Source organism: Dermacentor variabilis, chromosome 6 (assembly GCF_050947875.1).
Source record: "Dermacentor variabilis isolate Ectoservices chromosome 6, ASM5094787v1, whole genome shotgun sequence".
NCBI classification, from domain to species: Eukaryota; Metazoa; Arthropoda; class Arachnida; order Ixodida; family Ixodidae; genus Dermacentor; species Dermacentor variabilis.
Window position 1 is genome coordinate 1,730,210 of NC_134573.1, and position 22,168 is coordinate 1,752,377.

Here is a 22,168-nt window from a genome sequence, read left to right on the forward strand (position 1 = left end):
GTCATTACCCCCAGGGATATCAGGCACAGTACCAAAAACGTTGCTGAACGCGCATGCAATATCTTCAGGGTTTGTAAGCGTGCAGTCTTTTTCTTGAATTTTCATTATTCTATTCCTAGTAGGATTCTTATTCAGAAACGCATTAAGTATCTTCCATTGTTTCAGGGAATCGTTCCCGGTTTGATTTATTACATTTTGATAGTAAGTTTTCTTTGCTTGTTTAAGTAGATATGTCAGTAAGGTGCAAAACCTCTTGTACCGAAGCTTAAGAGATTGGTTAAATGGTTTTATTTTTGCATTTACGATACAGATTTTCTTTCTTGCGCATGCTCTTCAAAAATCCTGGTGTAAGCCAAGGGTTTGATGGGGAGGCAAAATGTTTACGGCACTTAACTATTGTTGTTGCTGAGGATATACAAGCTTTAATGGTGCCAGATAACTCAGTATAAGAGGCTTCAGCGTCATTTAATGATGTTACGCGCGACCAATCTGAACTGTTAACTAGCTCTATGAAATGTTCTTTGTCAAACCTGGGTTTTGTGTAGAGTTTCTATGGCGTGATTAAGACGTGGAAAACATAGCACAATTGGAAAGTGGTCGGTTATGTTGCTTCGTACCATAAAAGCCTTCGGGGGATAAAGCAGGTTTGTTAGTGCATGATCGATGAGAGTAGTCGAGTTAGAGACGCACCTAGTAGGTAGTTGTAACAACGACTCAATACCGAATCCATGAAAGATGCTAATGTATTCTCTGCTGTAAGCGCAGTCCTCATCCAGAAGATTGATGTTTATGTCTCCCATGATAACCATGTTCTTGTTTTCATTCGAAATAGTGTGAAAAATTTCATCTAGAGCGCAGCAAAACGTGTTTATACTAGAGCTCGGTGATCGGTAGATGCAGCCAAATACAGGGCTTTTTTCACCAGTATTGAAACATGAATTATTTATTTCAATGCATACTGCTTCGCAATCGGACATACTAAGATTTAAATCTAGCCTGCGTTTATACTCTATATCTTGTGAAATAAAGATTGCGGAACCGCCGTGGTTGGATGACACGCGATGACAATATTCCGGAGTGTATGATGGAAATGAATACAAATTCTTATCGCTATCGCTTAACCATGCCTCTGTTACACAAACCAGTGAAAACGAAATATTGATCGATGATAACAGCAGGCGAAATTCATCATAGTGTTGTTTCAGACTTCTTGCATTGAAATGGATAGCTGAGCAGCTGGGATTTGACAACAACGATGCCAGTTCGTTTGATTCAATGTAAGCCATGTTGGAAGAAGCGTAGTGCTATTACGCATGGTTAGTGAAAATCGCGAGATCTGCCTCGTTTCGAATTCGAAAAACCCGGCTGTCAGTGTTCTTCCTTGCCTTGATTAGGCAGTCGTCAGTCCATAGGAACTGCCAGTGATTTTCTTTTTTCAAAGATAGAGCTTTCGAAAATATCTTTTTGTTTTCCTGTGTCAGATGGTCGTTGACGTAAATCGGCTTAGACTCAGTTCCATGAAAGCCTATGTCGCGAGTCTGTAGACGCGCCTTACGTGCCTTGCTTAGGAATTCTGCTTTCTTTGCCCTCGAGGTGAACCTTGCAATTAAATTTTTCGTGCTTGAGACAGATGGCACTCGATGTGCAATTTCGATGTCGTCCCTCGATACCGGGCAGTCAATTTTACTTCCAACAGCCTGAAGAATCGCCACGCAGTCTTCGCCTTGAGTGCACGGTACACCCTTTAGTTCAACATTATTTTTGCCTGAGTATTGCTCTAGCTCACTTACTTTCTGTTCCAAGCTTCACATATGTCAAAACACCATCTCATGTCAACACACCATCGAGCCCAGCATTCAACTCTTTAAAAAAAAATTCAAGTCGCACTCAGATATGCTGGCAAAAATAAACAGTTCACTCATTAACTTTTAGTCAAGAGCTTGCTGTCACTCGGCTATCACCACGACTTGACCAGTTCGGTGAGTCTGATGAGTGTGGCTCAGTGTAGTGTATGAGCACTAGTCACTACTCTTCAGTTTAATGCTTGAAAAGGAGCAACATAAGGTATGCGCTTGCCTCAGGTGCAAAGTTAAACGCGACACCGAGGGGAGAAGGATGTGCACACTTTGTGCTGTGCTGGTGGAGGGGCCTCCCTGCACTCACTTTCCCGGTCACACCTGCAGCATGTAGCTACAAGTGCGAGACGCAATCCACTACAACAAAAATCTTCCTGGGCAGTAGAACTAGGGATGCTATGCAGACGAGTCTCACTGTTCGCATCTGTGATTAAAAAAGTAGTGCATTACATATGAAGGAAAAATATGAAGTGTAATTCAAAATGAAATTAGGTCTCGCACTTCTACATCCCAAACCATTATGTATTTATTACATGTAAAGCATCGGAGGTCTAGATCTTTTTACCACCACACGAGCGGAGTAACATGTTTGTGTGACCAGCAGCCAAAGCGCATCACTTGTGCCACTACCAAAAGAAGCACATATATGCATAACTAACGTGTGATTTGATGTAGACTTGCATCCACTAATAGCAATTGTTATATACGAAGTAGGTGTTTGATGGAAAATGTTGCAGATCAAGAACAACTGCACTTGCATGCAGTGCTATGGCAGCACCACTACTGCAGCGTTGCCCGCTATGTGTGAAACACAATACTATATGTAGTTGAATAGTGGCTGCCGGTTTGCTAAAGTCAGCTTCACTGCAATACAACCATGTTATGCGCGGTGAATTATGCCTACACCGCACAAGCTGTTTTTATTTTGTGTGCAATTGCACAGCGCAGGCAATGTCTAGTCCAATTTTCTTGGGGGAAGAAATCCACGCCTTTGAATCTTAAATACTGCAATGAAACATTGTGAGCTACTCTTATTTCTTAAATTTCTATCTAGGGCAGGCCAAAAAAATAGGCATTTTCAATGAGAGATGACGTGTTCTATGCATTCACTAAGCCCTAAGCTCCATCGGTACATGCTGCCACTAAAGAAGTTGCTATTGGGATCACCATAGGGGTCATGCACATGCATGCTGACTGGTCAGGTTTCATTGGTCAGGTTATCCATTGAAGACCAATTTTAGAATTTAGGAAACAAACGCTTGGTCCCATAGAAATGCATGGGCATTGGCCAGAACCACCCACCGTGGTGGCGTTGTGGTTGTGGTGTTGTGCTACTGAGCCTGGCACGGGATCGAACCCAAGCTGCCACAGCCATATTTTGATAGGGTTGAAATGTGAGAACCGCCACGTACCGTGCATTTTGTGCACATTCAAGAACCCCAGGTGGTCATAATCAAATTGTGGTTTTGGCATGTAAAACCCCAGAATTTAATTTTAATTACCCAGGACCTTCAATCGGGATCAAATTAGCCAAAATATCTAATTAGCCGGAGTCGAATTAATGGAAGGGCTAAGTATGGAGAGCTGGGCTAGTTGGTTATGATTAGCATTATGAAACATCGTTCCAGCGCACAATTGAACAAGGACGAGAAGAGAAAGACAACACGAACGCCGGACTTCAACTGAATTTTATTCATGGAAAATAGGGCTTTATGTACACAGGGGGAGGGAGTGGGGGGCTGCTAGTGCGCAGGACCACTCAAACATATTTCCTTGGTCTAGGCAACAGTCATCATTGGTGTCAAACCAAAATAAGAAAAAAGAAAAAACGCCTCATCCTGAGCTTTTCAGTGCGGTTAGAAGCCACATTGAAGACATGGCACCAGTGGCCTTCCAAAACATGACTGGGTTATCAACCGACAATTTTTTGAGCTAATATCCTTTTATCTCTCATCCACCATTATCACCTTTAATGACGGCTGTTTTATCCAAAAAGAAGGAGTGTGCATCGGCTCTTGCCTAGCACCACTTTTAAGCGATATTTTCTTAGCAAGTATTGACAAGCGCATTCAAGCGTCCCTTTACAATGCAGGCATGCAGAAAGTTTTTAGATATGTCGACGATTGCCTCGTAATGAATACGACTGATGCTCAGGATAAAGGCAATAGTATAAGCAACATTCTCGATATTTTTGCTAGTAACGCCTTTGGAATGAAGTTCACGCACGAACTGCCGCAAGATGGTCGCATCCAGTACCTCGACTTGTGCCTTATTTTTCATGGAGCGCGCGTGTGCTGGCAGTACAAGCCACGGTCGAAAAAACAAATTCTGAATTATCAATCGGCCCACTCCAAGCTCATAAAAAGAGCTATAGCAAAAAATTGCATCCGCTCTACTCTAGAGAAGTCATGCGAACATCAAGTTCATGACAGCATCGACGCCCAGCTAAGGCGTCTGGAGAAGGCTGGCTTCCACGGAGAAATCGTGGCCTCGGTGGTAGAGAGCCAGATTCGCGAGGTAAAGGTTGGTGCGAGGCGCACGCTGAAAGAAGACGCACGCCCGCAAAAGCGCCCTGTCGTAGTGCCCTATTGGCACCAGGTTTCTCACCGCCTCAAGAAGGTTGGCGACAGGTGCGGGGTGCATGTTGTGTTTTCAGCACCGGAAAAGCTGGGACGAACGTGTCGCCTAGTAAACGAATCCCAGAAGAAGCCAGCCTGCAAAATAAAGCACACCAAAGCCCTCGTTGTATGTGACGTCGGTGTTGTGTATAGTATTCCCGTCGCCTGTGGGAAATGCTATATTGGCCAAACCGGGCGCTGTCTGAATGAACGCTTGCTAGAGCATCGCAGGAATGCTACTTCACTAAGTGGCGCTGGTCATTTAGCCGACCACATTCGCCGTTGCTCGCACAAGCCAGCATGCAAGGCGTTTTTCGAACGAACACGTGTGTTGCGCAAATATAGCAATAAAAAAAACCGGGAAATTTTTGAAGCGTTTTGTATCTCCAATGCAAACGATTATGTGTCAGTGCTCCTTCTGTTGTACTCGGGAAAAAAGAACTTGATTATCTCAGGGCAAACGGGTGTGTCGAATCAGCTAGGTAGAGTGGGAGATGAGCAAGATTGCATTGAGTGACGTAAAAAAAAAAAAGGGAAAAGTTTTTTCTTTTTTCTTATTTTGGTTTGACACCAATGATGACTGTTGCCTAGACCAAGGAAATATGTTTGAGTGGTCCTGCGCACTAGCAGCCCCCCACTCCCTCCCCCTGTGTACATAAAGCCCTATTTTCCATGAATAAAATTCAGTTGAAGTCCAGCATTCGTGTTGTCTTTCTCTTCTCGTCCTTGTTCAATTGTGCGCTGGAACGATGTTTCATAATGATAATGGAAAGGTACTGTACTAGCTAGCCCATCATCTTTTCAACAGCATTACAAGCACTCAGAAATTACAGTCCACTACAGTATCGTGGTACTGGTCTCGCATTGCTGTGGTGCAGAGAGGAGGCCCGTGCCCTTCGGCTGCTGGAGCGCCAGAGTAACCTGGACCGGGGTGAGGCAGCCGGCCTGGAAGCTGTGCACAAGCGCCACCTGCTGCAAGCCATTGATAACTACTTGCAGTGTCTGCGTGGAGGGCACAGCCTGCGTCTGTTCCGTCTGGTCTCACTTTGGGTCGCCAATGCTACCACGCCTGAGGTTAATGCCCTGCTTCAGGTGATCATATTACTTTTGCATACAGCAGGCAGCAACGTTGGGCACACCCTGCAGTTTATTTGTTTCAACTTACAAGTCACAGAACTAGAAATGTACTTTAATGTACTTTATTAAAACATCTCCGTGTACAGTATTTGACTTGGTGCACAACAGCACCATTAAAGACAGCTGACGTATAGAAGAGGAAACAAGCGTGCATCTTGTCTTCTTAGCTCTTTCCTCACTGAGTCATCGAGAGCAATCAGATTAGGTCTACAGCTCTTTGACACGTTGGTAAACATAGCTGCCAATATTATTCCACGAGTGACTTCGTGCACTCTAAGGATGAAGAGGGCATTTTTGCTTTTGCTCTGATTTAGCAATATTTGGCACATTGCAGTTTCTTAAAAAAAAAAAAAAAACTGACTGGAGGTACAGTTGTAACTGTTGTCCAGTTCTTCTTGCACTTCCCAATTCGAGCAACATAAATTGTCGACTGCAGTACAATGTTCTAACAATAACAGTGAAGAAGGCGCAGGAGCTTCTTTAGGATGTCCTCATTTTCTGCCGTCGCAGCTGTGCTGGTTCTGTGAGGCCTTATCACATGCCCACAAGTGCACATTGTATTGATTTTAATGTTCAGCTAATACTAAGTTAAGCTTCATATTTTTTTCCCGCAGTGGGCCACTTCCATCCATTAGCGTCTTGAGAGCATATGTACTACTGAGTGTTGTACATTATTCATCAGCTAAAGGGGTGGCTGATTGCTGCTCAAGTTGCACGCAGCATTTCCCAATGGGTTAAGTTCAGTACTGTGTTTGTGAGTGTTACTTGTTCTCTCTGCTCATGCCATAGCACTTAAGTGGTGCGATAGCATCATGCAAGGCAAGCAGGAAACTTATTCTTTCTGGCATGTCATAACAGATGGTGCTTTAGGCATTGTCTCATTGTTTACATGCTCCTAAATAGAAGTGGCACAAGAGAACTACAGTAGTGCTCCATATTGAGCTAATTTTGGAAATTTTTTTACCACAGTGCTCAGAGTATTGTTGTAGTGTTGTTACTTCTTTCAAATTTTTAATAATATATCTTTTTTTGAACGTTAAGTCTATGTTGTTTCTCCCGCCCCCATGTAATACCATATTAGAAGAGGGCCTTTATGGTTTAATGAAAAGTAAAAATAAAAAATACATGTCAGGGAGCACGTGTGGTGGATCATTCAGTGACACTTATTTTTACATACTGCCTCAATTGCATACCGCAAAGTCTTTGAAAAAACTGCTGGCACTAGCTCGTGAGCAGATGACACCTAGCTTATGATACCACAAAATTGCCGACTCACTTTGAACGCATGGGTCCTTGGGTAACAATGCAGTGGTTGGTTTGCCCTGGGCAGGGCTTGACGAGCTGCGCAAGCTTTTGTGATTTGCACTGAGTGACATCTTTATTTGTAGCTGCGAGCTTTTATAGTTCTAAAGGGTATTTTCAGTTGCTCTTGTAATAAATTGCAAACAGGTGTTCTTGCCCACACAACCTAGAAATCGAAATCTCCACGACTGCAAAGGCATGCCATTCGAGGATTGGGTGCAGATGTGTTGTACTGATGTATAACAGTAGGTACATGTCCTTCAAGAAAGTTGTTATTGACCCGGAGCAATTGCAAGCCCAAGCTTATACTATTCCAAAGAAATTAATAAAGGGTAAATCAGACATCCACCCATTCGCAGCAATTGCTACAAAGAAAAACCATAAGGGTTCCTTGAAAGAAATGCCTCGCAGTTGAATAAAAATTAGTCCTGGTCCGGGACTCGAACCTGGAACCACTGCCTTTCCGGGCCTGCCGCTCTACCATCTGAGCTAACCAGGCGGCTAGCAGATGGCAGGGCGCATTTGAATTTGTCAACAACTCGAAGCAAAGGCAAGGGTTTGACGGTAACAGTTCTGCAGAAACTCGCAAGGTGGAGAGAAGTAATTAATAAAGGGAAAATCAGACATCCACCCGTTCATAGCATTTGCTACAAAGGAAACCCATACGGATTCCTCGAAAGAAAACCCTCAAAGTTGAAGAAAAATTCGTCCTGGTCCAGAGCTCGAAACCGGGACTCAAACATAACAGTTCTGCAGAATTGGTATGTGTTACTCTTGCTTTTGCTTCGAATTGGCAAATTCGACTTCTCCCTGCCATCTGTTGCCGCCTGGTTAGCTCAGATGGTAGAGTGGCTGCCCCGAAAAGGCGGTGGTCCCGGGTTCGAGTCCCGTACCAGGACGAATTTTTCTTCAACTGTGAGGCGTTTCTTTCGACGAATCTGTATGGGTTTCTTTTGTAGCAATTGCTGCGAATGGGTGGATGTCTGATTTTTTCCTTTATTAATTACTTCTCTCCACCTTGCGGGTTTCTGCAGAACTGTTACGTCAAATTCCAAGGAAAAATGAGCAGCTCCCATCTCATGACTATGTTTGCGAGAATCACTGGAGAGGAAGCAGTGCTATGGCAAATTCTGAGAAGAATTCAGCCATAACAACCTGTGAAGATTCAATGGCGCATTCTGTTGCCTGCAACGTTTGCCTAGAGCCCGTGGACAGAAGCAATTTTATTATTCATTTGAGCTGTTTGAGTGCAAGCACAGTACCAGTGACATTGCACATTATAATACAGACTGTATGGCGTTAGTAAGTGTATTTGCAAACATACATGCATGGATTAGACCGTGGATATTTGATTCATCACCTCCACATGGGCTTGTTAGGTAAGTTTGTAAGAGAACAAAATATTGTCTTGCCTAACTATGCACTGTGTCTGCAAAAAATCATGGGAGGCACTAAATGTATCCAAATTTTCCAGCTAGGTGGCACTGTAAGATATTGTCGGACAGAACTTGAATGCGCTCTCACCAATACTACAATACTACTACAATGAAAAGGGAATTGTTCTTTTTGTTGTTCTGCACTTGTGCACTCCCCCCCCCCCCTCCACTTGGCTCAAGAGCAGCAGCAAGCACTGGGATGGCCTTGAATTGGCACATGCTCCCTCTTGCCACGAACTGTCAAGCAGGAGCAGATAGTGCAGGGGTGGGATTTTGATGCTCATGCCACTTGTGCGAAAAGCGGGAAAATCGTCTACATTGTGACCACTGTTAGATACGGGACCGTTTCCTGAGCCTACTTCGAGTTCACCAGACCACATCGAATGGCACCACAGCTAATTAAGGAGCGCAGAAGCACGGATACCACATTCCTGAGGCGCGGCACGTGCAAACAAGTTGGCAGCCCCCACTTCGTGTGCCGCAGGAGACACTGCTTGACTCTTCCCGAAAGTGAAGCGAGAGCCTGGCACTGTTGCGGGTAAAGTGGGTCCCGAAGCAAGACGGCTGTAATGCGCCATGAAAACCTGGCAGCGTCGCCCCCATCCATCTATTGTGACGGCGCATTGCAAGTCAGCAAGGCAAGACCGCAAGGAGAAGTAAGCCCTTGCCGATTGGCTGAAGATGGTGTCACCTGAGCAGGCTCTCCCACTGGCCGAACGTGACGTGTCTTCGAGACACCGAAGGGCTTAAAAGACACAGACCGGGAGCAGCAAGAGAGCATTCCTAGAGCATTCCTTGATTCTTCTCTTTCGAGCTTCTTGCCACGGGCTGCAGCATTCGAGTTGCTGCTGGCCCGTAATGACTTTAAGACTGTTAATTGACTCTCACTGTAAGTAATGTAAATAAACCTCCCAAGTTTTTCATCCCGACGTCCTCCTCAACTCTTACACCACACTGTGCCAGAACAGTCTTGACAGATATGGCTCTGGCAAGTGTCAGTGAAAGATCACTGGTGCGGTACACTTGGTTAGCCTTCAACATTCAAGTGCTCAAGTTGTTCAAGTACCCTTAACATTCTCTTCTGCACAACTAATGATTTCCAGTAATTAGTTTGCGTAGTCATGGGCCGTACCAGATTACAATAAGTTATCGTGGAGTGCTTAGTATAATTTCAGTTTCAGTATAGTTTATTTCTTTAATAAGGAGGAGACATACATGTTTACACAAGTATACAGAAGGAGGTCCCATAGCATGTGGCTGAAAGGGGAATCAGAAAATATATACAGAGGAAATACACAGCATAAAACAGCAATACAGTAGTCACTATGAGGAAGATTATACAAAGTAAATGTAGTAAAACCTGTAAAGTAATATAAAGTCAATAGCTAGTCGTAGAATTAAAACAGTAGTTTAAGGCATTTGCAGCAGGAGAAAACAAAATACTTATAAAGGCTATAAATGAGAAAAAAAAAAACTAAAGAAAAAGGAAAAACGGAAAGGAAATGAGCAGGAGTGAAGTGAATAGCTTAGATATGTGGATTATTTTGGCTATCTAGTAGAAAAGTGAATAATGTTTTCTTGAAGAAACCTAAAGATGAAGAGCACTTGACATTTGGTGGGCGGCTGTTCCAAGTGCATAACGCTACGAAATATTCAGATTGTTTTCCATAATTAGTTTGTATTAGTGGCAATAATAAATTGTTAGCTGCAAACCTTGTGCGATTCAAGTTAACCAAAGTAGCCGCAGAAAATATATTTACTGGAGGACGATTACGTATTACCTTAAATAACATTACGGCTAATTTATATTTAACAAGATTTTTTACTGACAGTATTCTATGATTGAGAAGCATATCAGAAGCACTGCAGTAGAATGGGCTGAACGACAATATCTGGATGGCTTGATTCTGCAAATGCTGTAGGGGTGCTGTTGGGTATGTGTTACCCCATGCTGTAAGGCAATAATTGAGATGGCTGTGATTAAAAGAATAATACAAGGTCAGCAATGTTGGTTTGCTAAAATAATATCTAGATTTAAGTAAAATTTTAATACCGGGAGAAATTTTACGCTTAAATAGGTGATATGCTTCGTAAATTTTAAGTTTGAGTCAAGAATTATTCCAAGAAATGAGCATTCGTTGACTGCACTGATGTTAAGAGAGTTTAGGTTGACAGTGGGAATGAATTCTGGTATCCTGTGATTCGAATGAAAAAGCATAAAAGACGTTTTGGTAGGATTTATGCTTAGCGAGTTAAGCTGGCACCACGTTAAAATATTTTTCAGATCAGTGTTTAGCTATAGTAGTCAGAGAAGTTAGTGAACGATCGGTTGCAAGTAATGTAGTGTCGTCAGCTTAAAGAAAGGCCTCATTTAAGTGGAATCTAGTTAAGTTAATCTCATCTAGTGAAGTGGAAGGAAGCTGATTTTGTTCATAATTACTAAGCTCTGTTGGGAGTGTTTCTATGTGAACCTCAATAAATGTCGTGTTGCTTCTCTTTTTGTTTAGCGAAACAGCATGCTCATGCAGGCGATCATTAACCCTTTGAGGGTTGTTTTTTTTTCGCCATATGCGACCGCCCGGGGTCGATTTTCTTTTTTTTTTTTTTTTTTTTTTTTTTTTTTTGCAGATTTCAATTCCTCTTAGGGACTTAGTTCGAAAAAATGTACCGTAATTTTTCTAGGGTGACCGTAAAGCGAGAAAAAGATATTTTGCCTTGGTATATATGTACTCTTCATGAATAACAACAATAAAAAAGGAAATAAACTTATAAGAATAAAAAATTTCATAAATTGTTATAGTTCTAGGCTTTGAAAATGCGTACACGAAAATATTTTGCAAGACTCAAATGTTCCTGCTCTTACACTAATATGTACATCCATACCGTAATAGGACTCTGTAGGTGCGTGCTCTCAAGAAAACTGTGCGGTTGTGTGCCCATCCAAAAAGGTAAACGTGTGCCAAATTTCTGCTAATCTTCATCTTATCGCCAACCAGAGGCAATTAGATTTCTAGAGTCTCAAAAAAAAAAAATTGAAGCAACGGAAACGCATGCACGGCGGCATCCTTCCTATGCGCACCCTTGTGAGCACTAAACGAGTGAGAAACAAGCGGTCGCCCTTTGAGCGATTAGTAACGAGATAGCCATCAGTTTTGCAAGTGCAAGAAGCCAAAACTTCCCCCCGAAAACAAAACCCAAACTGCCACCCACCCGCACGCGCGTAAATGCGCAAGCGGTAGTATATAGACGCGTGGGACTAGCATTAAAACAAACCATGCAACGAAAACTGAAAGAGGGAGGCGCACAAAAAGATTACCTGTATTACCACATAATGGCAGCACAGGACAGAAAAGAAAAAGTTATGAAATCGGCGCACTATTTAAACGTACAGACGGCGCCATACATTTAGGCCATTGACCCTCGAAGGGTTAGTGCGCCTTTTATTGAAGCGGATGCCATGCCGCTTCATGCTGCTTCACTAAAAGGAAACCCATACAGTCACCTGGCTGCCCACACGTGTGGTTGCACCCTGATCTTTAAGAAGTGCGAAATAATTGGCAGATATAGTGAAAACACGTGCGCGGGAAATCCTTGAGGCATTTTGCATATTGAAAAGTGGTGACGAATGCATCAGTTCTGCATCCCTCACCCTCTCAACAAAAGAACTGGATTATCTCCGTGGCTGGCGCTTATCCTTCCTATCCTTCTTTTTCCGTTCTTTATGTCACATTCAGTGATGTATTTATATGCTGCTTCTGCAGATAAAGCATTTGGTTGCTCTAGTCGGTGCTTTGTCCTGTGCTCTTTACTCGCTCGTCCTGTGTTGCGCTGCTCCTGTTTTTATTCTAAAGGTGAACTAACCAGCCCCATTGAACACACTCCACTAACTCAAGTTGATTAAACAGGCATTTATGTCACTGTGATGGCAACATTCCAACATTCCAAAGTCCATTCCAACATTTTTATTAATGGTTCATTGTACAAATCCAACATTATAAGTGGACCTGAAAAATCTGGATCCACCATCCTGTGGGGCCATTGTGTTCATATCATTTCTTTTTACCAGCATTTCATTTAGGGCAGCCTGCAATTTTTATGTCTGCACTGATGTAATTTCATGCAGCAAGGCCTTGGGAAACTGGAGAGCCACAAGTTTGTGCCCCTCATCTACCAGCTGGCAGCTCGCATGAGCCGACCCGATGGAAGCACTTTTCCCGGGCTCATCTTTCAGGTGGGCTCAATGTGCAGCCATTTAGATACAATTTCAAAATGATGCCATATTTGTGCATGAAAGTATCTCCTCCACATGTCCAGGAAACTCGGGATGTCCAATCCAAACGTCAATCTTGATATTGTCATGTTCATACATGACATGTCTTACTTCTAAACATTTACAGTGCTGTCCCGGAATTGTTTTCCTGATTTGCCTAGTGAAAACCAAGACACAGAAACACTTTGAACCCAAAGCAATATTTAAGCATTCAAATAACTGGATCCACTTTGTTTGGCTGTTAACCGACATCGTGTGGAATCTTTCTACAAAGCATATCTTCGCACCTAGCATATTCGCAAAAATATCAGTGATCATACTATGGTTTAGTAATTCTAGCATTTCATTCTTGTCCTGTGGCATGCCAAAAATTATGAGACTTTTGTGCCAGCTTCTGCAGTTAAACCTTGATATAAATAAATCATTAATATTAGCATTTTACTTCGTTATTTTGATATTTCGCTACACTCATGCTCAACCCACATTCTTAAGCAGTATAGTCGGTACCAATTTTTCTTAGGTGGAATGTGTTTCAAAAAAGCGAGTTTTATTATTTCCAATATCAGTCACAGTTCAATGTTGTCTCTATAAAGATCCCTTCACAGCAGTTGTGTGGCACTCGTAATGAAAAAAAAAAAATAATAAGTGCACGTGTCCCACGCATGGTTCCGATGTGTGCAATCAAAGCTTTCCTGTCCGCCACAACATCCTTTGTTGGCCAGAGTTGGACAACACCCAGTGATGCGTTCATTCAGCAAAACACACTTCACACAGTCCGACCAATGTAGCACCAAAATCGCTTAGACACCACAAATAACCTCGAAGACACTTAGCAGCGGGCAACAAGTTCAATGACGGCAACTTTTTTCACATATGGCAACCACATTTTCTCTTTTGCTTAGGATTTGGAAATATTCAAAAATTTTGAATACTATCGAATAACATTTTCTTTTTATATTCGTATTCGATTCGAAAGTTCGGTATTCGAGAATTCCCGAATATTCAATAGGACACGAATATTCAAAACAAATGGAATAGTGTATTACTGGCGCTCTGCATGAGCAAACATGTTTCTTAGTATTTGTTTATTTTTCCTAGTAATTACACGTGTGTGAATACCGAATAGTACATTTTGAATGAAATTGAATTGAATTAAGAAAAAAAAACTGAATATTTTTTATGCTTCCAAATTTTGTGTGAGAAACACGGTGCTGCACATGTTCAGGAGGCCAATCACATTATTTAACAATAAAGTATTGCTTTCCAGTTTTATTCCTGAGAACACGGCGAAGGTTTTTCCGTCATCGTGGCAGGTGGTTTCTGTGGGTTATCGCCAGCTCGTTAAAGTACCGCTCACGAGGCCACATAGCAAATTTTGGTTACACACATAAAGTTGTTAGGTGGGCTCTAAAGAGTGTTCTACCGGAACAATTTTTCAAATTAGGTCAACATTAGAAGAGATAAAAATATTTGAAGTGGCACGGACCCATGATTTCAGGAGGTGAGCGTCATCACCAACATGGACACCCTCTCCACTTGACTTGTCTAGTCTCTGCAATAGAAATTCCTTCCCTGCATTTTCCGATACTGAAGCTCAACGGTCACGTGACGCATACGTCACAGGCCCCATCTTTATTTCTTTCTCACTTTTTTTTTTTTTTTTCCTGCACGGCACACTTCTGCTGATGGTGTCATACAGGAGCTGTTGTGATTGTCTCATTTCACACAGCGCACGATTTTGCACGCTGTGCTCGAGCACACCTGACTAGCGTTATAAATCGGTACTACCCGAACACTGGGGCAAATGCAAGTGGATCGCAGAGCATGATCGTGCACTTGAATTTTATAGAAAATGACAGTTTCGCTTTCTGCGTGCACAACTGTATGACGTGGGAACAAGCAGACAAAATGGAAGTACATCCCTCTTGCTACAGTACGAGGTAAAACAAAAACACGGAGACATTTGGTTTGCATGTTTTATTATTTCTCTAAACTTTAATTCGTCCATTGAAACAACAGATTAAACAGATAAGTGATGTTGCCTTGAATAATTCTCGGAAATCAGGCGTCACTATGAGCGATGTCACCTCCTTTAATAGATGCCTGCTGCATCACTTGCTTTCCCATTGGAGGAGAGGTTCCCATGGTTCAGGGTAGACATGGAGAGACAGCGCTCGCTGCCGACCATACCAATTGTTGTGGAGGAAGTGACAATTACGAGGCTGACACGTGCTCGACCAATAGCTTGACGAGAGACCGCGGGCCCTGCCTCCGGGATTGCAACAGACACCGCTATAATCTCAGAGGCAGGGTAATGTGATTCAAGTTTGAAGCAGCCTCCGCAACTAGCGCTCGCAGCCGACCATTGTAGAGGAGAGGGGCCGGAACCAGCTTCTCGGCTCCTGCGGCACGCATCTTCTAAAAGAGACATTGGCCATGTACGTAGGCGCCCTTGCACAACATGCGTCAACTCTCCAGCAGGGAGCACGGCGCCGATGAGGAGAAAGGCAAACGGCGCTTAGTTTGAAATCTAAGCTCTTTCCACGGTGCATAGTGATGTAATACATAGCAGGCACAGTCGTTAGTGGACATAGTGTGAACTGCGCTTTTCAACTGAAGATAGCCAGACCTGGTGAGGGGCCCCTTAAGGCCAATCTGCACGACAGACAAAAGTGTAAAATGCGCATCGTATCACTTGGCACCACTCCGTGCGATCATCGGCGCAGACAGTGAAGAGGTCTCAAATCGGGAGGCCCACGGCAAGTTCGCCCAATGTGCCTCCCCCCCCCCCCCTTTTTCGTCCACGTTCATCTGCCGTTTGCATAAAAGTGTCTGCAGCGAAGGGTTAGGACATTGGTCACATAATATTTTGAGCCCACCGTGTAAATCCAAAGGTAGTCTTGTGACGAGTCACTTAGAGCTACGGAAAGATACCGTTGTTATCCTACGAACGGCGTTCGGAAAGAGGGGTCGCCGTACGGTATCTTTCAGAAGATGGCAGCCATAAACATGCAGCGGTCATCACGTGCACTCGCTTTCGTGGTCGTGTGAATGCTGTGAATAGATCTGTGTTAATTCGACAACCATAGCTTTAGCCACCGACACCCGAGGACGCAGCTTTGCATACTTGACTTGAAGCTCAAAAACCACGGGGACAGAGGAAAGGAAGACAAAACAGGACGAGTGCTGTCTTGTCTGGTCCTCTTTCTTCCGTCCCCGTGTTTTTTGCGCTTGACGTCAAGTGCAACAAGCATGTAACGCCCCCTTGGGCATAATCTTCGTTGGCCCGCCAGACTCGGTAGCCTGCCAGGCTCAGTGGCCTGTCATGCTCGGTAGGCAACATTGGTCACCACACCCAATAAACACCAACGAGCACAGCTGCACGGTGGTCTGTCATCGTTCATCACCACAACGCTGCGGAGTGTCTGTCTAAGGGAGGGTGCCTCGAGCCCTCCCTTGTTCACGAATCCGGGCGGATCGTGACACTGGCGATGAGTACCCACGGATCGTCCCACGCTGCGGTGAGCGGCGAAACATGGCCTCCCGTTGCTGCCGCCATGCCGCTGTACGGAAGGCTCGAGCCGTTCGAGGGAGATGGGTCTGCCTGGCCAATTTACGAGGAGCAAGTCCACATGTTCTTCCAGGCAAACGACACAACCGAGGCCAAACAGCAGGACATTTTCCTGGCCAGCTGTGGGACCTGCATCTTCAGTTTCCTGCTCGACCTTCTCAAGCCAGTCACGCCACATGTGAAGACGCTGGGTGATTCAGTGTGGCTGTGGATGGTTGTAATTTGTTTGTGAGTGGTCATGTACGTCGATTATCTTCCTCGAGAATAATAGCAATGGTGCACCCCGGAACTCTGGAGCCATTTTTGATGCGCCTAAATAGTGTCCAGCCGTTAACCATGTGAAATTATTGTTGACTACTACAAAATCAGCCGATAATCATTAAGGGTTATGGACTGGATTCTAAGGAAAGGGGGCGGCAGAAAGTGAGGTGGGCGGATGTGATTAAGAAGTTCGCAGGGGCAACATGGCCACAAGTAGCACATGACCGGGGTAGTTAGAGAAGTATAGGAGAGGCCTTTGCCCTGCAGTGGGCGTAACCAGGCTGATGATCATGATGATGCCCCAGTGTCCATGAGTGCATAAAGGACACTGTTACCAATCAAAAGTTCAAGTAGTGGTTTTTTTAGTTCCGGCTGTTGTGAGCACCTGCAGGGACATCGTGTAGCCATTGGCCAGAGAAGCTACGCTCGTCCATTTCCCGGGCAATCTGTTTGTAGGTGTCCAGGGGAATTGCAGTGAAAACTGTGGGGTTTGGCTGTGTGGTCTAGCAGTAGCGCATTGATGCGCAATATGGCCAAAGCCGCCACACCGCTGACACGTGATACTACGGTTTGGCGGCTCAAATCGCGGAATATCTCGCATCGCTTGAAACTCAAAGTTCTGAGGCACTCTCCCGAGTTGTTGCGGTGCCAAAGTGTAGTTACCCGTGTGTTCAGCGCGCGAGCGAACTGCATAGGTGAGGGGTTCCACTCCAGGGCTCCAGCGTGAAGCATCGTTGACTGCAGACACTCAGAAGCCAAAACTGCCACAGGCTGCAGCTGCCACTCTCGTTGCTGGGCCGGGAGGGTTTGGTTGGGCGTTGCTGTGGCAGAGATGAATAGACGAAGGCAAAATCAGGTGCTGCTTGGGCAATATGCAGTGGTAGTGGTGGTGCATAGCGCAGGCGATGCCAAGCGCGTTCTACGATAGGGCCAGCTGCCTTTGCCATTTCTTGTGGGTTTACGAAGCTCATGCTGGCTGTTAGGTCTTGGAATGTCAGATGCATTTGTCTCCACATGCGTTCCACCTTTTCGGCATCTGAAACAGGTTCTGCTATATGGTCATAGTATTCGGCAATGACGTGAATTAACTACTTGAGGTTTTCTGCTGTGTGCCTAGCGCACTGATCTAGCCATGCTTTTAGTTTAAACTTGTAGTCAACGGTGGTAAACTCCGCCGTAAATTCTGGCGTGAAGGACTGCCGGTCGGGGTGTGCACCTGAGAAGTGCCATAATTGTTTGGCTGAGCCCTCCAACGCTGCGGCAAGCAACTAAAATGGTGGTCATGGGGGATCCCCGCAATATCGCAGTACTCTGAGTACTTCTCCAGAAAGTCTTGCAGCGAGTGTTGGTCCTGGTAGCCAGCGAATTTCAGCAGTGGAACAGGTGAATTTTTGATGTTGAGCGCTGGCCCCGCGCCGGTTGTCTCGTCGGGCTTAACCATGTTGTTGACTGGCATGGTGCGCAGAATTTGAGATATATCAGCCGCGAGTCTCTCCCATTCCATTGTGGTCCCGGAGGTCGAAGCCAGCAGTCCTTGGACGACCGAAGAAGGCAGGAGAGGCTGCAGAACTGGCTGGGTGGCACTAGACAATTCTTTTTCCTCCTTGTTAGGTCCATCAGACGAGCCCCCACTTGTCAAGTACGTTCTTTATTTTGGGAAATTTTCGGCACACGCACATACTTGCAGCCTGCATTCCGTCCCACCGAATTGCACGCAGCTTGCTCCGCCGATTAGTTCACTCACTCAGTTCGTTGTCCCGCACTCCCCCCATGCTGTCTGTGCACACACGCCTTCCATGTTCTCCTTCCCCGCCACACACTGTTGCCTAGCGTCCCGTGCCTGCTACTCTACACAGTTGCCTACCGTCTTGTGCCTGCTACTCTGTGTCACCTGGCATTGGCCCGGTACCCTCACAGCATCTACCATGCTCCGACGGCCCCTGCACTCATCAGGTACCCACGTATGCAAATGTTGTGCCGCTCTCTCCAGCCATTACCGCCCCTCTGCCTACATCAGGGGACCAACCTCTAGTGGCTTCGTTGTCACTGCCAGTGCGTGAACAGTGTCACTATGCTCCGCGTCCTTCCAGGCCCATTTGCTACTACGGTGGCTATCGAGAGGGCACATCTTCCTATTTTGTCGATGGCGTCAACAGGATGAACAATGTGGCTATGCTCCAGAGGAATGTACAAGCGTCCATCCAGCATTGGGTTATCAGCACACATCTTACCTCTCCTCTTATCACCGGTCACCTTCTCCTTCCTACTCTGCTGATATGCCTGTGAATTCTCATGAATCACACTGCAGGTTGTCATCTCCATGTCGTCGTTCGGTTTCGCCTCATGTTTCGGTTTCGCACCTGTTTCTCATGTCGCGAACGCCCTCTCAGAAAACTCCCCGATACAGTTTTAGGAGGGGAAACTGCATTCACTGGACAGCTTACAATTCCTCCGGAGCGACCATCCAACTTGTTGATAGTGTTTGTAGAAGGTGTCTACGTTGAAGCTCTCGTTGATACAAGCGCTGCCATTTCGATTATTCATGTTGACTTTTGTTCCCTCTTCCAGAAAGTTACCACGCCTTACTGTGGCCCTTCTCTTTATGCAGTGACCAACGCTATTATTCGTCCAATTGCGCAGTGTACTGTTCGTGTATCCATAGATGGAATTCATCACTACATTGTTTTTGCGATATTTCGTGAGTGTACCCACGAACTCATCTTGGAGTGGGACTTCTTATCTTCTGCGTCGGCTTCTAGCTGTCGTCGCATCAGCACCTCATACAATTGGATGCCACCGGGAATTCTCTTCTAACCATGAAGAACGCATTCGTCTCGTCACCTCTTCCGATTATGTTCTTTGGCCATCTAGAAAAGAGATTATTAGTGTCAACTCCTGCAACATTGTGGATGATGATGTACTCATTCTACCCTATGGCCATACACTTTCTCGAGGGATTCTGATTACCCCTGGCCTTATTCGCTTCTCAGAGGGGTCTGCATTGCTTACTGCCTTAAACCAAACTTCTGAACCCCAACTGTTGCCTCGTGGATCAACTGTCACTGGTGCTGTCGACACTCATCCCGCTGAAATTGCCACACTTTCAACAGTGCCACCCGGGTCAAGATCACCGCCAAGTAATGCCTCTTCCACAGCATTGTTGGCAACAATGAGCACTTACCTAACATCTGCCCAGAGTCAGGGTCTCGCTCTATTGAACAAACACCATTCCTTGTTCGACGTCAATTCGCCCATCCTCGGTATGACTACTGCCGCTACTGACCGCATACAGACTGATGACTCCTGCATTGTTCAGCAGTGTCCATATCGCGTGTCTCTTACAGAGCGTAAAATCATAGAGTAAAACGTAGCAGACATGCTTAGACGAAATATCATACGTCCTTCTTCGAGTCCCTGGTACTCCCCAGTTGTTCTAGTGCAGAATAAAAATGGCTCAGTGCGTTTTTGCGTTGATTACTGTGCGCTGAACAAAATCACATGCAAAGATGTTTACCCCCTGCCATAGATCGACGATGCACCAGATTAGCCCCACGGCGCCACATATTTTTCTAGCATTGACCTTAGTTCAAGAGAGTTGCAATGTGGGCTTGTTGGTAATGCATCTCTAAGGGGTGTACGGTAGTGCGATTAAAAGACGGGACAAAAGAAGACACACAGGAACACACACATAGCACTTGACCTCAGATCAGGCTACTAGCAAATACCGATGTCCGAATCCGACAAATAAAAAAAGGTGTTTGCTACCCATGATGGGCTCTACGAGTTCAATGTGATGCCTTTTGGACTCTGCAATGCGCCTGCCACCTTCGAACGCATGATCGGCAATGTCTTGCGTGGTTTGAAATGTAAAACCTGTCTGTGCTATCTCAATGACATTGTAGTGTTTTCAACTACGTTCTCACAACATTTGCAACATCTTGATGAGGTCCTTGCCTGTCTTAAAAACACTGGCGTGCAGCTCAACACAAAAAAATACAGTTTCGCCAGCAAGACCATCAAAGTTATGGGTGCACAGTCGGCAAAGAAGGTATTCGACCCGACCCTGAGAAGCTTGCTGCCGTCCACTGCATCAAGAAGACCTGCACAGTTTTCTCAGACTTTCTTCTTACTTCTCGCGCTTCATACGCAACTTTGATACGCTTGCGTCCCCGCTCCATCAACTCCTCGCCAGTAATGCGCCCTTCCTTTGGTCTGACGAATGTGAACGTGCTTTCCTGGCTTTGAAACATGCCCTGACATCGGACCCAGTACTGTGCCATTTCGATCCAATCGCGCCCACCATCCTTCACACTGACGCTAGCAGTCATGGTCTCGGTGCCATTCTACGGCAACGTGACAACACGTTATACATTTGCTTACGCTAGTCGTACACTAACCACTGCAGAGATGAATTACACCATAACCAAGGAGTGCCTTGCCGTTTGAGCAATACAAAAATTTCACCCCTATCTTCACCGCCACCATTTCACAGTCATTACCTACCATAACACACTATGCTGGCTTTCATCACTAAAGAATTTATCGGGTCGCCTTGATCACTGCATGCTTCACCTACAGGAGTATGATTTCGATGTCACCTACAGGGCTGGAAAGAAGCATCAAGACGCCGATGCTCTATCTCACCATCCTCTGCTGACCCATGATGATTCACCATCGCCTCTCCGTACTAGCGTACGTCCCGAGTCCTCTTCATCGGCTTTTCCCATCGCAACCCTCAACTGGCCCGACAGCCCATCTGTTCTTGTGCCCCACCAACGTATCAACCCATACTGCCAAGCTATTCTCCAACGCATGGAAGATTCTTCTCCGACAACTTAATCAGTTCAAGCTGTACCATGGGGTTTTACATCGCTACATTTATCACATTGATGGCAATAAATGGGTCCCAGTAATACCACGTTCTCTGCAGCGTGAGGTGCTCAAAGCCTTTCATGATCATCCGATGGCCGGTCATCTAGGCTACCACAAGATTTATTTATTTATTTATTTATTTATTTATTTATTTATGATACCCTCAAGGTACATAGCTGTACATTGTAGAGGGAAGGGGCAAGAGTACATTCCAAGAGTAAAAATATACAGGATTAGTTCTAGGAATTCACTGTGCATGGAACAAAAGGGATATGAAAAAACTAATAATGTATTCATAACAACAAAAAAAAAAAGACTTACATAATATGAAAATACAGAAAGACTACAGTTTACCAAGCAGACAATGTTCACGAATAAGTACATAATTATGCTATTTGCCACCATACATTATTTTATTTTGATCAGTGCATTCTTAAAAAGAGTGGGGTGACTGATGCTTACTAATGATGGAGGTAGATTATTCCAGTCAATTGAAGTCCTAGGATGGAATGATTGTGAGCATGTGACGGTGTTATGACAGGGTACGTTAACTTTATGTATGTGATCACAACGAGCCAAATAATAAGGCATGGCGTGGATCCAAAGAGGGCAGAGACGTGTTATGGTAGTAGATTTTATGAAAAAGGGAATGCGTGATTCCTTTCTGCAAAGAGATAATAATGGGATTTGAAGAGTACTCTTTCTTAATGTAGCGCTAGGAGTGCAATGGTAGTTAGCTCATATGAAACAAACAGAGCAATCTTGCACTGATTCGACTTCGTTAATAATGTGGTCTGATGAGGATTCCAAACGGATGAAGCATATTCTAATTGGGGGTGATGTAT

The 22,168-nt window shown here is 44.8% G+C and overlaps 1 protein-coding gene across 3 annotated transcripts in view; it reads left to right on the top strand.

Annotated features, from left to right (window-relative positions):
- The window catches only part of tefu (Serine/threonine-protein kinase tefu), a 471,138-nt gene that overhangs the window by 192,378 nt on the left and 256,592 nt on the right, over positions 1–22,168 (top strand). For all 3 annotated transcript variants that reach the window (XM_075694675.1, XM_075694677.1, XM_075694676.1), the window contains 2 exons: positions 5,353–5,566; positions 12,473–12,580. In XM_075694675.1, the coding sequence (XP_075550790.1) occupies positions 5,353–5,566; positions 12,473–12,580 (322 nt within the window). The remainder of the gene's footprint in view (positions 1–5,352; positions 5,567–12,472; positions 12,581–22,168) is intronic.